General features: G+C 39.8%; 1 protein-coding gene across 1 annotated transcript in view; it reads left to right on the forward strand.

Moving 5' to 3' along the window:
- The window catches only part of PI15 (peptidase inhibitor 15), a 37,515-nt gene extending 23,415 nt beyond the window's left edge, over nt 1–14,100 (forward strand). The window contains exons 3-6 of the mRNA XM_090040197.1: nt 5,589–5,707; nt 6,069–6,201; nt 6,343–6,458; nt 8,245–14,100. Coding sequence (XP_089896323.1) covers nt 5,589–5,707; nt 6,069–6,201; nt 6,343–6,458; nt 8,245–8,380 — 504 coding nt within the window. The 3' untranslated portion in view covers nt 8,381–14,100. The remainder of the gene's footprint in view (nt 1–5,588; nt 5,708–6,068; nt 6,202–6,342; nt 6,459–8,244) is intronic.
- The last annotated feature ends 2,410 nt before the right edge of the window (nt 14,101–16,510 follow it).

Consider the following 16,510-nt stretch of genomic DNA (forward strand, 5'->3'; position numbering starts at 1 on the left):
GAGAGATAAACAAATTAAAATGCAGTTTCTGGATCATTCTTCCCCTCCTATGTTTTGGAAGACGTTAGGTCTTTATAAGAGAATTCATCAATGTGTCTGCCTATTTTGGTGCATATTACTTATCTTTCATGTTATTCAAAAAGATCAACAGCTGGTCTTAAACTCTTAGTGGGCCTGGAAACTGGCAAGGAGACAAATCTTCCATTAGTGAGAAGGGTTCTTGGTGGGAAACTGCTACTTCCATCAAGGGCTGCTGCTCTACCTAGTGGTGGGGGGAAGGGTCTGTGCTATCCAGTAACGCGGGAACCAGAAGTCAGTGTCTCCTGATGCTTCCAATTTCACTTCATTTGCCTGATGGGTCTTCAGGCACCAGTTTACGTGGAGGGAGAGCTTTTTGGAAGCAGTAGTCTCCCAATATTGGGGGAGCATGAGGAGCTATAGTCACCCTAATTTAGTCCTTGATCTCTATTTCTACATCATTTGGGTTTTTTAGGGAGAAACTGAGAAACACATGAACAGACATTCACTTTTGATTCAGGAAATGCAGCAACATGCCTGCAGTGGCTCAAGCAAGGAGCAGGGGGTGCTAGAGCATGCCTGTCAGCCACTGCCAAAGGGAAGGAAGGAGAGAAGCCCTCCAAGACTTTTCCCCCTTCCCTACTGTAGCAGAAGAAGCATGGCCTGGCCCCAGCCTGTGATCTGCCTGGGTGGAAGGAGGAGGGGCTGCCAGGCTGCGGAGGGGGTAGGTGGGGAAAAAGGCAGTGGCATTAAAATCATAAAAGCTTGAACAAGAATAGTCCTGGCTGTGTGTTTGCTTCCTCTTCTGCTGCTGCCGAGTTCTCTGGAATTTGCAGGACAGAATTACAGCACCAGGACTCTGCAGGGTTTCTCATCACTTCTTCTTCCCACTTTCAGGTATCTCTGGGATTTGTAGTCCACATTCACAGCCAGCATAATGAAGAGAAGGGGACAAGGCCAGCACACTGAGCTACCTTTACTAGCCTCAGATCCCTGGGGGGTTTGCTTGAGGTAGGAGGGGTGGTGAGCCAGCCAGTGAGCCAGCCCTCACTGCTTCGGCTAGGGAGCAGAGGGGCGGGGCCAACCCTTCTCTCTGGAGCAGACAGCACAGCCCAACCCAGTGCTGCAAAGAATCCTGGGATGCTGGGAGACTCTGATTTAACCTGAACCAGGAAGGGGTTTGAAACAGAAGTTTCATAAACAAATTTGACCTAAATTAGTTAAGTCTGATACTACATTCAGACGGGTTTCTGTTAATCCAGTCTCAGCTGTTTTGAAACTGGTTTATGTGCACTGAACTTCTGTTCTGTTACAGGTTTAAACCAGTTTCTGATCTCTTAAACTAGTTTATGTGTAACTTGTGTCCCTAGCCATTATGTATGAAAGTCATGCCTGTGCATCCAATAATTTGGATTTCAATATTTTCCTACTTCTTTCACAACCCCAACATTGCTGCATTGTTCTGATATTTGAGAATAAGAAAGTGAAAGGGAACAGAAACAAAGAAGAAGTGGTTTAGGTTTGCTTTTACTGTCTAAATGCAAAAGTTTAAACAATGACTATTAGTAAAAAAAAAAGTGACAGTAAGTGCAGGCCTTTTAATAGTATAGACTACACTTTTTAAAATATGTGTTATGTATAGGCAAGATAATTTTATTATTAAAATCATGTTGGGTTCAAATGAGAATCTCAGTGCTATTTGTGCAAATATGTTGCACATGGAGATTATTGTGGGCCCTTAGCCAGGCTTGCTTCAAGTGGGCACACAACCTTCTGGCAGAGAGTATTCATGCCAGAGGCATGATTAATATCAGCAAGGAAGAGTGTTTATGGGGTGTCACAATTTTGGCTGAGCTGGTCCTAATGGATAATCACCAGGCAGCTGTATTTGGACCACATGCTTCTAAGCTCCCCTGGGTCTAAGCAGGCTCCAGGCACAGTTCCTGGCTCTGGCCTCTCATGTACATTTTTAGGGAATTGCTGACCATAAGTCTCTATAATATCTTAAGGAGAATCTCCCAAGTTCCAACTCTGGTGGTAACAAGTTACAATTTAACCCTTTAATCACAGATTTTGCAGTAGAATTTTTAAATCAGTAATATGAGGTAGAATACAAGAGATACGTATATCATGACAAAATAGGAACATATGTATACAGTTTCCTCCTCCTCAGTACTCATGTTCTTGAGTGATCTTTGAGTTGTGGTCAGTGCCTTCAGGTGTTGAAGCTCCCTTCTTCTGGACCCCACTGTGCTGGCTGGGTCTTATCTTCCTGGTCATGGACTTCATAGTATTGTAGTGCTTAGGGTTTGAAGGGACCTAAACAGATCATCAGGTCCGACCCACTGCCTCAGGCAGGAATGGGTGCTAGGACCATATCACCCCATCCAAATATCTGTCCAGCCTCCTCTGAAGACCCCCAGGGTAGGAGAAAGTACCACCTCACTTGGGAGCCCATTCCAGAGCCTGGCATCCCTAACTGTAAAGTAATGTCTCCTGATGTCCAGCCTGAACCTTCTGTCTAACAATTTGTGGCCGTTATTCCTAGTAACCCCAGATGGTGCCCGGGGGAACAGAGCCCCCTCTCCCCCCACCCCCGCCAATTTCCGCTGGTCCCCACTGGTGAGTTTGTAAATGGCCACCAGATCCCATCTCAGCCTTCTCTTGTGGAGCTGAATAGGTTCAGGCCCTTTAGTTTCTCTTCATAGGGCCTGCCCCATTGCCCCTTGACCATGTGAGTGGCCCTCTTCTGGATCCTCTCAGTGCTAGCCATATCCCTCTTGAAGTGCGGCACCCAGAACTGGATGCAGTACTCCAACTGTGGCCTGATTAATGCCACAAAGAGGGGAAGGCTTACTTCCCTGGACCTGCTTGTGATGCATCCGTAATGCATGACAAGTAATGGTTAGCCTTACTGATCACTTCCTCACATTGGTGGCTTATGTTCATTCTGGAATCAACAATGACTCCACCGTGTTGACAAGAAGGGTGTTCCCCAGCCTATAGGTGTGTTGCTGGTTTCTTCTCCCTAGATGCAGTATTCTGCACTTGTCTGCATTGAATTCCATCCTATTCTCATCCGCCCACCTTTGTAATTTGTCTAGATCTAGCTGGATTCTGTCCCTCCCCTCCAGCGGGCCCACCTCACTCCACAACTTGGTGCCATCAGCAAATTTGGACAGTGTGCATTCCACACCCACATCCAGATCACTGATAAAGATGTTGAACAGTACAAGCCCCAGGACTGAGCCCTGGGGGACTCCATGCCCACATCCCTCCAGGTGAAAATGATTTGTCCACCACCACTCTCTGGGTGCGACCATCTAGCCAATTTGCCACCCATCTGACTGTGTAGGCTTCAATGCTGCAGTCACCAAGTTATTTTTAAGAGAATGTGGTAGGAAACAGTGTCAAAGGCCTTCTTGAAGCCCAGGAAGGTGACATCCACCCCGACATCCTTGTCCAGGGACTTAGTGACCTGATCATAAAAAGAAACCAGGTTAGTCAGGCAGGACCTGCCCTCAATGAACCCGTGCTGGTTTCCCCTGAGCATTACCTCCCCTGCTGGGCCCTTGCAGATGTGCTCCTTGATAATTTTCTCAAGGACTGAGGTAAGACTGACTGGCTTATAATTGCCAGGGTCCTCCTTTCTCCCCTTCTTGTAAATGGGGACCACATTGGCCCTTTTCCAATCTCCTGGTACCTTATCGGACTTACCCCGATTTCTCTAACTCAGCTTTCTTTAGCTTGTTCAGATCTAGCTTTCAAAAGATTCCTCAGCTCAGTGAGCATATTCCTTTTTTAACAGCAACTTTTAACACTTTTTGTCTTTGCTTCTTCCATTTTTGGTGGATTTTCCATTCCTCCAGTCTCACCTCCTGCAGGCTACTTTGGGAAAGTTTGTTCACATTAGGCTGCAGCCATCGTGGCTCTACAGAAGTTTCTTTTGAAGAAGTTAAAGGCTTAATTATACCAGTCATATCTCCTGCCTTCATTTCTGTGAGGGGATACAGACATAGGCTTTCTTATATTTGTAATCCAATATATGCAAAGACATTCAATGATATAGTAGTTTCATAAACTCAAACAGATGTCATGTTTTACATAGGCAACTTTGTCTTACCTGTCCCATGGAGTCAGGGATATGACCTAGGACAATAAACTTTAATTTTCTGATTCCCACTACTATCATTCTGCAACTTTGGACACATTAGATTGTAAACTCGGCAAGTTTTAGAGGCTTGCTTTGTAGGTTGAGCTGTAGAGATCTGAACATGCATATTCCATGTCAATAGGAAGACAGTCTATGGCTGGGGCATTAGCACCAACATGTATTCTTTTTGTAAGAGATCATTCATTGCTTCTGTTTTTTTGGCTGAGACATTCCTCTGTTAATGACTTCATAAGTGTTTGCTTTGGAAATAACTGTATTTGGTTACAACTGTGTTGTAACTAAACCTGTGTTCAGGTTTTGTTAAGATAACTGGTTAACTCATAAGGAAAAATGTTCCCCCATTGTTCAAATGTCTTTAGTAATAAAGATTGATACACTGCACTTTCTATACCTATAACAGAACTCCTGAAAGGGGACTTAGGGATAGGCAGTCTCTGAAAGATCTCTTCATTAATTTGTTTTCCTATTATTTCAGAGGGGTGGCATTTGTTCCCATGCAGAATGATTTATGGGAGCTTATACTCAAATAGATCCTGGCTGGTGGAGCTTGAAGGGGATCAGTGCCTCCATTCTGACTCATTGCTTGTGCTATATACCCTTTGCTGACAATATAGTCTCAAAAGCATGTGCTCCCCTGGGCCACAATTGTATGCAGGGATCCTTTTGCTGGATGTAACAGTTTTCAAAGAGTATGTGAAATCATCCAAGGCTAAATTCAGTACCATAGCAAGGGCAGTGTCAGTGGTGAACTGGCACTGGGTGCCATCGCATGGGGGGTGCCATCACATGAAGGCAGGGTGTAATTACTTGAAATGGAAGTAATTACATAGTAGCATGTAGTGGGGTAATCTGCCCAACTTGCACTGGGCACTAAAATGACTGGCTATGGCTATGGCTGCAATATCATTCCCTTGCATGTTCTCCAGCTGAATATGTATCCCCTTAACCTTCATTCCAACAAATACAAGGCTGACCATAGCTCCTAGCCAATCCCTTCTTATCTTTAACCCCATACAAATCTACAGAGGGCCAGGACCCAAAGGGTCCATTTGTGACTCAGGAAGTCTACATACACGGGATCACGTAAACTAGCAGACCTTGTTTATCTGATTTGGTCCTATGGAAGATCTCATAAGGCCAGTGTGTGGTAGATCTGTGTTCCTGTAAGTCAGGGAGGCCTCTGACTGGATTTTGGTTTTTATAAAGCATAGAATAGAGGATTAGTTCATGAGAACTGCAGTTTTGATTAATGTATTTTAAAAACCTTCTGCAGATACTGAGCTGTGAATCTGATATGGTTTATTTACATGATTACATCTTATGGTACCTGTCTCTTACTGTCTTGCACCATAATGTAATTTTTATTGCTTTTGCTAAAGATGTTTTATTTTGGCAGGTTTGGGATGAAACTCTTGCCAAATCAGCAGAGGCTTGGGCTGCTACATGCATTTGGGACCATGGACCTTCCTACTTATTGAGATTCTTGGGTCAAAACTTGTCTGTAAGAACTGGAAGGTAGGCAACTGTCTTGTAGAATTTTTGTGCAGCTTTGTACAAGTTGGACATCTCAGTTAGTGTAAATTACAGTGAAGCCACACATATGTGAACTTTTCAGATAGCATGATAACAACCACTAGACTAGCTTGTAGTTAAAAAAAAAACCAAACCCAAACCCAAAAAACTAATTCTACATAGAAATATGCAAATGAATAACTTATAAGTTAACTCATTGTTAACTTTAACCCAGCATTTCAAGTCTCAAAAGAAAAGTTGTTCTTAAATAGACCATAACACATCCCATGGATGTATGACAGAATGTTTTAATGTATAAAGCTCTAAAATGTATTTCTTCTCTTCTGCCTTTAAATAAATCTAGGTATCGGTCCATTCTTCAGCTGGTAAAGCCATGGTATGATGAAGTGAAGGACTATGCTTTCCCATATCCTCAGGACTGCAACCCTAGGTGCCCTCTGAGATGCTATGGACCCATGTGCACACACTATACACAGGTTATATGAATTCCATTCTCTTTACCAATCTACAGTTCAAAGATGGACTTTTCTATGGTGTATTTATAGCTCTGTATCTTATATAAGAATATATATATTTCTTTTCAATTTGGACTTTACCAATAATGATTATTTATTCAGATGGTTTGGGCCACTTCCAATCGCATAGGCTGCGCTATCCATACATGCCACAATATGAATGTCTGGGGGTCAGTTTGGCGACGAGCTGTTTACTTGGTATGCAACTATGCCCCAAAGTAAGTTCCTTTATTTTTTATTCGGTTTACTTTCATACTTTCTGTATGTTAGGGTCATGTTGTAAGGATCTTAACTTCTTTTCATGACTTAGCATTTTAATGCTGACCTTCATTCATGGGTTTTTGCTGGGTCTATCCCCTCAATTAACATTATTGATCATAAATGCACACAAACAAAAATGGAAACATTAATATTTATTTGGAACAAAAACATATTATTATATCTCATACTGTAGTATTTACCCTTTTCATAACCCCCCCACTCCAAATGCCCTTTTCCCCCTTGCTATGCTATATCTAATTTAGCATCCAGTTCCGCAATCTCTCTGCTCATATCACTCTTCACTTTACGCAAGCTGTCTTATTGTAGACCAGACCTTTAGCTCTGGAGGAGAAAGACTGGAATTTTTGGCTGCACAGGGCTATGCACACCCCTGGTGCTGTGTAAGAAACAAAATAATAATGAGTTGTGCATGTTTTCCATAAACTTTCAATGGCACAGATCCACAAGTAGGGAAGAATATGTGAGTGAGTGAGTTTGAATAATGTTGTTGTCCCAGCTGTCTTATGAAAAAGAAAAGGATTTTTATCTGTGGCCATAAAGATTGTATAACCTTTAACAGGTGAATTGGGTAAAAAAACAGACTTCTTGAAGAAACCTCCTTTATTTTGGGAAACAAGGACCGTGTTATGTTGCTCTTCTGGGAGAGGATACACCTTAGCTCCAGTCCCTACTACTGAGACCATTCATATATTTTTACAGTAGACAGTCATTGGATAAAACCCAGAAATAACCCTAGATGCGGGAACTGAAACTTATAACTTTGAATTCTCAGAGGTATGCCCATTTCATTGAGCTACAGGCTTCCTGTTGCTTGTTCTCCGTGAGTCATACATTTCTAACTGCCCACTGGGCCTGCTTCAAGAGGAGTTGAGGGGGATCCACCCTTCCAGTCTAGTCAATAATATGGTTTGTGGTATACTCTCATCTGGAAAGTGAGAAAGGCCACAGGCATAGGCAATGTGTATAGAGGACATGGTGCCCCCCCGAGATTGGGCCTCACAGGCCAGGGAGTGGTGGGGTGACAGCCAGTACAACCCTTGAAATCATGGGGGCACCAAAAGAAGCACCAGTGGTACTTCTGGGTTTCCCGCCAGCACTTCCAGTTTTGCTGTCGGTACTTCTGCTAGCAGCAGCGATGGGCCACTGGGTGATCCACACCCCGGTTGGCTGATGGCCACTAGGGCCCCCCCAGTATCAGGAAGCACCAGTTGCCCATGGCCACAGAACACCTGGAGCCTACAAATAATGATGCATGGGCCCTCCTCCAGCATAATCTTGCCTTCATCCTTTCATTCAACTTTCAAGTAATCTTCCACTTCCAGTATTTTTTCTCTAATGCTGTTGTGAATAGTCTTTTATGTTCCCATTTCCCTTGAGCAAATCATCCTGGGTTCAGTCTCAACCTAATGTGGTTGAACTCTTCCCGTGAGATATGACTTACTAACTTAGAAAAATATGTATGTAGCCATTAAACTAAAGCACTTTAACAGTCTAAGAAAACTTTGAAACCGTGTTTGCGCCCCAGTTCCTTACTGAAAAAGTGTTTTGGTTGTTTTCCTTTGATTAGAGAGGAAGCCTGCAAAAGTTATTCCAAACTGAGCATGGATATATTTTATAAGTACCCAATGGGAAACATAACCCCCAAATTTATTTTGCACTTATTTTGGGTATATATTTGTTTCTCAAATTACTAAAAAATGTTCTTACTTTTTTTTTTTTCAGGGGCAACTGGATTGGAGAAGCCCCATATAAAGTAGGAGTCCCATGTTCCGCTTGTCCACCTAGCTATGGAGGATCTTGTACTGACAATCTTTGTTTCCCGGGAGTTACATCAAATTACTTATATTGGTTTAAATAAGCTAGCATCAGTTTACATTACTTTTAAATAATATGGCTGAATAACAAAAGCTTGTATATTGAATTTTGCACATATTATAAATATATATATAAAGATACTGTAATAATACCTTGGTTTTCTTTTTGTATGCTTTTGTTAAATTAGTTTTCAAAGTACAGAATACATTTATTTTAACCCTTTGAATTTATAGCCAAATGTTCTCCAATTCAGATGATTGCCATGTAGAGAAGGATAAGCTTATGTTCATCTTAGGAAAGTGTAGTTTCCTAAGGAATGTATTCTATTTTCTATTAAAAGCACATTAAAAAGGGCACTGTCAACTTAAGTCTAAAACCTGACTTCCTTTAAAATTATACATATAGACAGCAAATTGTCACTGGAATCTAAATCAATGTTTAAAAATTAACAACAGCCATGACTGTAGTGCAGTGTTTTTTAGGCTATGGTCTGTGGACCTCAGGGTCCGCAAAAGAAGACTATGATTTTCAAAAGTATGTGAAAAGCCATACTTATAGTTCAAAGGGGTCCACACCTCCATTCAAAATGTTTTAGGGGTATACAAATGCAAAAGATTTGAAAATCACTGCTGTAGTGTGTTGTACAACACAATGCATTGTCCTTGTCTTGGAAGTGGTACTCTATTTTGTACCTGCGCTTACATGTACACATTTGATGATAGTCTGAGAAGGAGTATACACACATACAGGAGAAACTGCAAGTTTCAGCCCTATTTTAGCTACCTCATACACAACAGTTATTAACTTAAATTATTTTTCAAGAGTTCAGTGCAAGCTGCTGCTATCATCAATAACGCCTGTGTGAACAGAGAGAAGTAAAGAATAGGGAGCTATGTTGGCCTTTGCACCACCACAATATACTGTGGGGCTGAAAGTATTCACCAATCTAATTAGAACCTTTTCTACAGTAGAAAAAATTACCAGTATTTTACCACTGTAACCAGTTCACCTCCCCCAGGTGAACATAATTATATTAGTATAAAGAAGTTTTATACAAGCATATCAATTTCCATATGGGAAGGAAAATGACTGTATTGTTACAAGACACCTATGTGTAAGTAAATAGCATCCATGTCTTTATCAGAGTAACTATGCTGATTTTTAAAAAAACTCTTCCACTAAGTGAAATAGTTATATTGATGAATATTTCAAAGATAGATCTGGCCTAAGGTTTAATCAAAACATTTCCCAAAAAAGTTGTCATTGATCAAATTGATTAATGAACTTAAAAAAGGGAAAGAGAAAATCTTTTAACAGCATTTGAAAAAACTGATAATTTTTATAGCAGTTGACAGTGTGCTTTACACAATGGAGCAGGGCTATTTCTTGAAAAAAAATGCATTTACCGCCCTCCAGAATGGGTGCTTAGTAGAAAAGGTATGGAGAAGTAATGACTACAGCTTAAACTAGAACACTGAACAGATAGATTTTCCTGAATTATATAGTTAGATTTCAAACTCTTGTTTGTTAGTATACCAACACGTGCAGCTGTAATTGAACTAAGGGATGTACAGAATACTACAATGTAGAATTTAATTCACACAGACCAGAGAGCACAATTACTTCTTTCCAATTTTCCATGTTCCCATTTGTGCCTAGTATGGCTGAGCGCAAAGCTTTAAATTTTTTGAACTTGATGTAGCTAGAGTCAGTACTACAATTAGAGTGGTACAGCTTCACTGGTATTGTATACATGCATTTTTAAAGCAATAATGCCATCTTCCCAAGGTTGGTCAAGGGAGTCTGCCATCATAACAGAGGGGATGATAAGAAGTAATTTTTTTCTAAACTTAAAAAAAGGGAATTATATATTGGCAAAAGGGTTGATATATATGTAATCAACCCTTTTGCCAAACATGACAATAATATTGATAACATGAGTTCTATACTGGACAGCATAAAAATGTTGGCTCTCTGGCTACCTATCATTTGACATTTACTTGGATGAGGTCCTTAATTGTACTGTAGCTCTTCAAACATTTCTGGAAGCAACATTTCTTTGTCTGAAAAGACAGTACTTTGAGAGGTATATAATCCTAAACCATTGATACATTTCCAAGCTTAAATGCTGCACTTAAGTTAATGCTCCTGTTTTAATACTAGTAACAATTATAATTTTATGGATTTTCCTGACTGTAAATAAAGGGCCTGGAGTCCTTCAGTCCTTACTTGTCAGAAAACGTAAATAGTATGAAATTCTCCCCTATCCAGAGAGTTAACACAAATTTTATCTACCACTTATACACACATTTAAAGGATTTTGATGAGCTCTAACTGTCAAGTTGACCATGCACTGCAACCCAAAGAACATTTTTAACAAAAGAGTAGAAGATCGGATGCAAAGGGCAATTTGTATCCTATGATAGGTCTCTTCGGAGAAGGAAAGGGGGAAGGATAAGGACTGCATCTTTACATTTTCTTTATTTTGCAATTGAAGAAAATATAATTAGGCAGAATATACATTTAACAAATGTTCAGATTAAGCTGTAGAGTCTACAGTATTAAGGTTGACATTTAATAATAATGATGCACTTTGTAACTTGCAACTTGTACATTGTGTAGGACACTTTTCAAACCAGACTAGAAATTATAAATTAATTTATACATCAGTAATTCAGCTGAAATTATTATAACGGGTATATATCTTATTGTATCTGTTCATTTTTTTAAGTTGGTAGAAATAAGTTGATTGTGTGGAATATTTTGTTTTCTGTGGATACAGGAAACTGCAACTGTCACACAGGTGTGCAGATTTTTCACAACACCCAGTCATGGTGCTAGGGATCATTATATCTATTATAATCACACTGTAATGGACAGCAGCAGGAAATAATCTGAGTATAAGCTATTTCATAAGAGCAGCTTCTGAGTATCCGAGCATCAGTAGGGGTTACTACTAATCAGACATTTGATTAACGAAATGCAATTTACCCTTCCATTTATTATAATAGTGCTGTGGACCATAAATCTTTCTATATTATTTATTTGAATCCCTACAATTAAAAGCATCAACTCTCTCTTGGGTTGAATAACAACAATGCCAGTCAACTTCTCCTTTGATGGCCTGTGTCAGTGCTGCTTGATTTATTACCTGACACAAAGTAGTCCAGGAGCTAAAGTACCAGAAATGTCAGGGAGACCCACGGTATCTACTATAATATAATAATATATCCTTGGGTTTGCAAACAGAGGAAGAGAAGAAGCAAAACCCCACAACTTCCTTTTTTGGACTTAAAAATCCAGGCCCACTCTTTCTTCGTAGCAGAAAAGGTATGTGCTGCTTAACAACAAATTGGCTGTTGGAAATATATTCCTTTGAACAAAAAAAACTTGTTCTATTTTAAATTTAAAACAAATATTTGTAGAATTGGTCAAATGCTAAAATAAGATGAAGAATAGCTGTGATTCAAATAAAAGATACTGTGAGAGTTATAGAAGAAAAAATATGTCCTGATGCAAGCTAATGCAGCCTTTTATACCATAATAACTGCCAGTCAGATGTCTAATCAAACAGATAGTAATGGCTGTCTTTTTGGTGCTAATCTATATATTCTGGTGCTATTCATCTTTTTGCAGAGGATGAGGTTTATTTCTGATATTACTGAATATGATCTAGGGATTATGATCTTTTTCAAAGTAAATAAAGCATCTACAAGGAAGTCAATACAGCACTTGTTCAAAATTCTTCTTTTAAAGACATGTACATAGATCACTTCAGCTTTAAAAGTCTTTTATGCATCAGGAAAACTTATTCCTAATCTAAAAAAAATCACTCTTCCTTAATATACTTAAAGAACCCTATTATTAGTGATTGAACTCCTGTGTCAAGATCAAAGAGAGAATAACACATTCAGTAATTGAGATTGCTGTTGAACACACTTTAATGACCTTCTCAGGAATGAACTAATGCAAAAACTTTAAGTTGAATTTTGTTTAATTCAGCCTGTAAGAATGTATATATGCCCTTCTCTTGGGATCAAGTTCAATTCTCATTGAATTCAAAGGGAGTTGAATCAGCCCTCATTGATACCATTGAGATATTTGCCACTAATTTCAAAAGGTCTAGGACCAAACCCTTTGGAAAGAGAGGAAGAAGGAAAAAAACTGATGCCTGTATAGGTAACAGAAGGTAGAATTAGGTTTTTGTCATTTCAGCAGCATTGGGGGTTGGACTCAGGAATCTGAAAGAGAACAGGTATACAGAATTGATAAATACCATAGCTGGGGCCTTATACTGAAGCACGGATGCTAAAGATATGACTCATGGGCCAGACTTAGCCAATGGAGCCCTATCATTTGGCCGACGGTGCTTCCCATGTTGGGCCAGGACAGGCATGTGCTTTGCGCGAAAGAGCTGGGACAGGTGCAAACTGCATGTGTCATGCGGGGGTGGCCTGGGGCATATGCTACATGCAGTGTCTCCAGCTAGGCCAAGGCTCACACTGCATGCAGTGCCTATGGCCAATCTGGAGTGGGTGTTGTCCACAGCCAGACCAGGGCAAATGTTGCATATGATGCCTGTACCAGACTGGCTGTCTGCTTTGGATCCAACATACAAGTCTGGTCTGTGGGCCCAGTCTGGCACATGGACTGGCTCTGCACCATTCTTTCAGCACATGGACCAACCCTGTGCCATTTGTCAGGCCTGCAGGACCTGCAAGTTTGACATCCTTGTATTAAAGAATATATAGCATAGAATGTGTGTACATATGAGGTTGCATGCATGGATGCCCTCTTGTGGTTGAAAAAGAAATTTATTTAGGCTTGATTTCCTGTAGAACTCAGTTTCTGTAGAAACTGAGAGGAAAGAGGAAAAGGAGCCACTGGAAAGCCCTTAAACACATGCAACAGTAATAATTATACCATTGGAAGGAAGAAGATCTTTGCAAATGCCCATGTCTTGTGGCTAAACTTTCCCTGTTACTGTTAGACTTTGAAGACATAACTATTGCTTTCCTTTATTAAATCTGAAGGTAGCTTGTGAACTACTTATCTTTTTTAACAATAGTTTTTTGTACACTGTGCAGTATATAAATTCCTACATTTTGGCTGTATTAATTGGTCCTAAAAACACAGACGCATTCTGTGAAAAATTCGTATTTTTGGATACAGTTTTCCCTCAGAATTCACGTACTAGAAACATGGCCTCCTCACTCCGGTTTCTTCTAATTATAATTATGACATTTTAGCTTACTACTACTACTAACAATAGTAATAATAATTTGAAGGCCAGCTTGCTGCTTATTTTTTTTGTTGCTGAGTTTTTCTCAAGACATGGTTTATTGCCTAGCAAAGAAGAAGTTCTTCAAATTATCATCTAATCATGTTATTCTGGATTTCACTTTTTGAACCAGATGGGTTAGAGTGGGTTTAAACTCCAGGTAACTGTCAGCCTGCTTCCAAAACACTAATGGCATCTGTGTGCTGAGCTCTCCTTTGAAAAAGCACTGCAGAAATAACATCACACAAGTCAGGAACTATTTTTGATACAATGTTTAGGGTACTAATACTCTCCCCTGGGATTTAGTGGCAATATTAGATTGTTCTGAAGAGGTAAATCTCTTTGTTTCATATAAGGTCATATCTAATTAAAAGGTGCTTAAATGCTGGGATTCATTTAAGAATTAAACTTTTGGATAGTTTATGGTTGCTAAATGCTTGTACATTTGCTTTTCTTTTTTTTTAACATAGTATGACAATGTTTTGAGGACTGGACAATGTTAAGATTCATAACTACAACAGAATATGTCATTCTGATTAAAATCAAACCTGAAAAGGTTTTAAAGTATTTATATAGTAAATTACCCATTTCTCACTTTCTTACTCAATTACCCATTTCATAATTTTTTTGGCTTTTGTATTCTTAACAAATTATTTTTTTCCCTGACATGGATGTTTATTGCTTGAAACAAAAATAACAGTGAATAACATTTTCCATGTTGTGATATGATGCTATATATATGCTATAACTGAGACATAAATCAGTATTCCTGTTTCAACTCCTGAACTTATGAAAATAAAAAGAAATGTAGATTATTTTGAATTAATGTGTAATATTCATGCATTTAAATAAAATGAACAGTATTTACAGTTGATGTTCTTTTGAGGCATTTTGTTACTTTTGCGCCTGCCCCTGTCATGCCTAATTAAAATATTAAAAAATCTATTTGGGCCAAAAAATAAAATTAAAAGGCAAGTGTTAAGGGGACTAGTAAAAGGATAACTGAACCCAAATTTTAATATGATTTGAAAGTGTTTAAATACCTCCTGTTATCTTTTGGTTTCAACAAACTGAGCATTCTCTACTGGGAGAGCTTCTATTTTTCATAGCTGTGAGCTCATGGCCTGCCTTAAAAACAGCAGGTGACAACATTTTCTTGTGTGCCTTTGACCAGGGGCAGTGAAGCTCCTAAAAATTTGAGGACAGTAACCATTGAGAGCAAATCTGAAAGTACCATGTCTACCTACCTACGTTTCTTTGTGGTCCTTGTTATTGTGGCTTGAGAGCCCTGTTCTACTTAATAATTTGCCTAATATAACCTTTTTGTTCTAACCAGACATGCTGCAACTCGTTTGGAGGAAAACGGAAGTAAGATAAATAAAAAATACTAAGAATCAGTTAGAAAAGACTACGCTGGGGTCCGAAAAGGGAACTTACAAGGGCTCACTGGAGGTGAGAGGGAATTTGGGCTTTGAGAGAAACAAGGATGAAATAAAGGAGCAGAAACATGGGGTTATGGGAAAGGAGGAATATCTTAGGAAAACAAACATGAAGAATATCAGGAAAAAGGAGGCTTCAAAATATTTATAAAAATGTAAGTTGTCATATACAAATTCAGATTTTAATCAAACCTAATTTCCAGTTCTTATCACACCAAAAAGAAACAGCCCAAACCATGTCAATAGTATTCTTCAATTTAAAGATGACACAACATAATTTTTAGAAGTCATTAATCCTTCATATTCAATATTTTGCATTTCAAATTTAGGGAAACTCTCCAAAATATTTCTTACCAGAGAGAAAATTCTGAAGAGATATTAAGAGTTACTGAACATCAGGCAAGAGGCCAGAGAGATAGGGGAGGAACAAAAGAAAAAGCAGATTTCTTTTTTTAATTATGCCATAATGCACAGTCCCCAGTACTGCAGTGTGTTCAGAGCCAAACTGAATTACATTTAAACAAACAGAACTTTAACATAGAACATACCTACAAATACTTAAAACAACTTAGTAACTAAGGGCTCAGACAAAAGTGACAATTTTTGTGCAATCTGGCCCCTGAAAGTACACTATAGCCACGTTGTAACACACCTATCCCCAATACCTGAGCAGGGGTAGCTGAGGGGCCTTGTGAGGTGGGGGTGGGGCTCCATCCCCTACCTCCCCACCTCTCCCTCAGCTCTGGCCATTCAGCAGCTGGGACTCCCTCCCCTTTCCCCTCCCTCTCATGCTGGCAGGCCCAGAGCTGGGGGAGGGGGAGACAGGGCTGGGGAGAGGGGTGGTTTGGCAGCCTCCTTGGAGGCTACTGGAATGCCCCCACCTGCTGGCCAGGGCTGGTGCAGGCTGGCTCTAGCCCCCTCCCTGACCCACAAGCAAATGTTGATTGTGTCAAGGGTAGGTTTCAAACTCATGGCATTTTATATAAAGTGCCATGAGTTAGAACTGCCCTACTGTCTGTCTGCAGCCTAAGGGTGGAATTCTGTTTCCTTCTGTGTGTCTAAATGGTGTCTGTTTGGTTATGTAAGTGTCATGGCTGTCACTTAAGCTTAGACAGAAATTTTGTTTCTCTGGTAGTGTGGATTCATGTGTGTGTGTGTGTGTGTGTGTGTGTGTGTGTGTGTAGACAGAGGATCCTCAGTAGTCTATTTGTTGGCTGAGCACATATGCAGTTACTTGTGTGCTTCCCTTGTGGATGCATACTGTCATCTAAGGCTTGAAAATGTAGGTGGCTAAAATGCATGACTAGTTACCTTGATAGAGGAGGAGGATGGCCTTCCTATGGTTCAGCAGTAATAGCTGAGTGTTTAAGATACTTTCCCAGAAAACAGGAGACACAGATTTTAGGCTTCCCTCATCCAGAGTGTGATTTAAACTGCATCTGTCTGACTCCTA

This window comes from Crocodylus siamensis, chromosome 3 (genome assembly GCF_052110815.1).
Source record: "Crocodylus siamensis isolate JL-2025a chromosome 3, ASM5211081v1, whole genome shotgun sequence".
Taxonomy (NCBI): domain Eukaryota; kingdom Metazoa; phylum Chordata; order Crocodylia; family Crocodylidae; genus Crocodylus; species Crocodylus siamensis.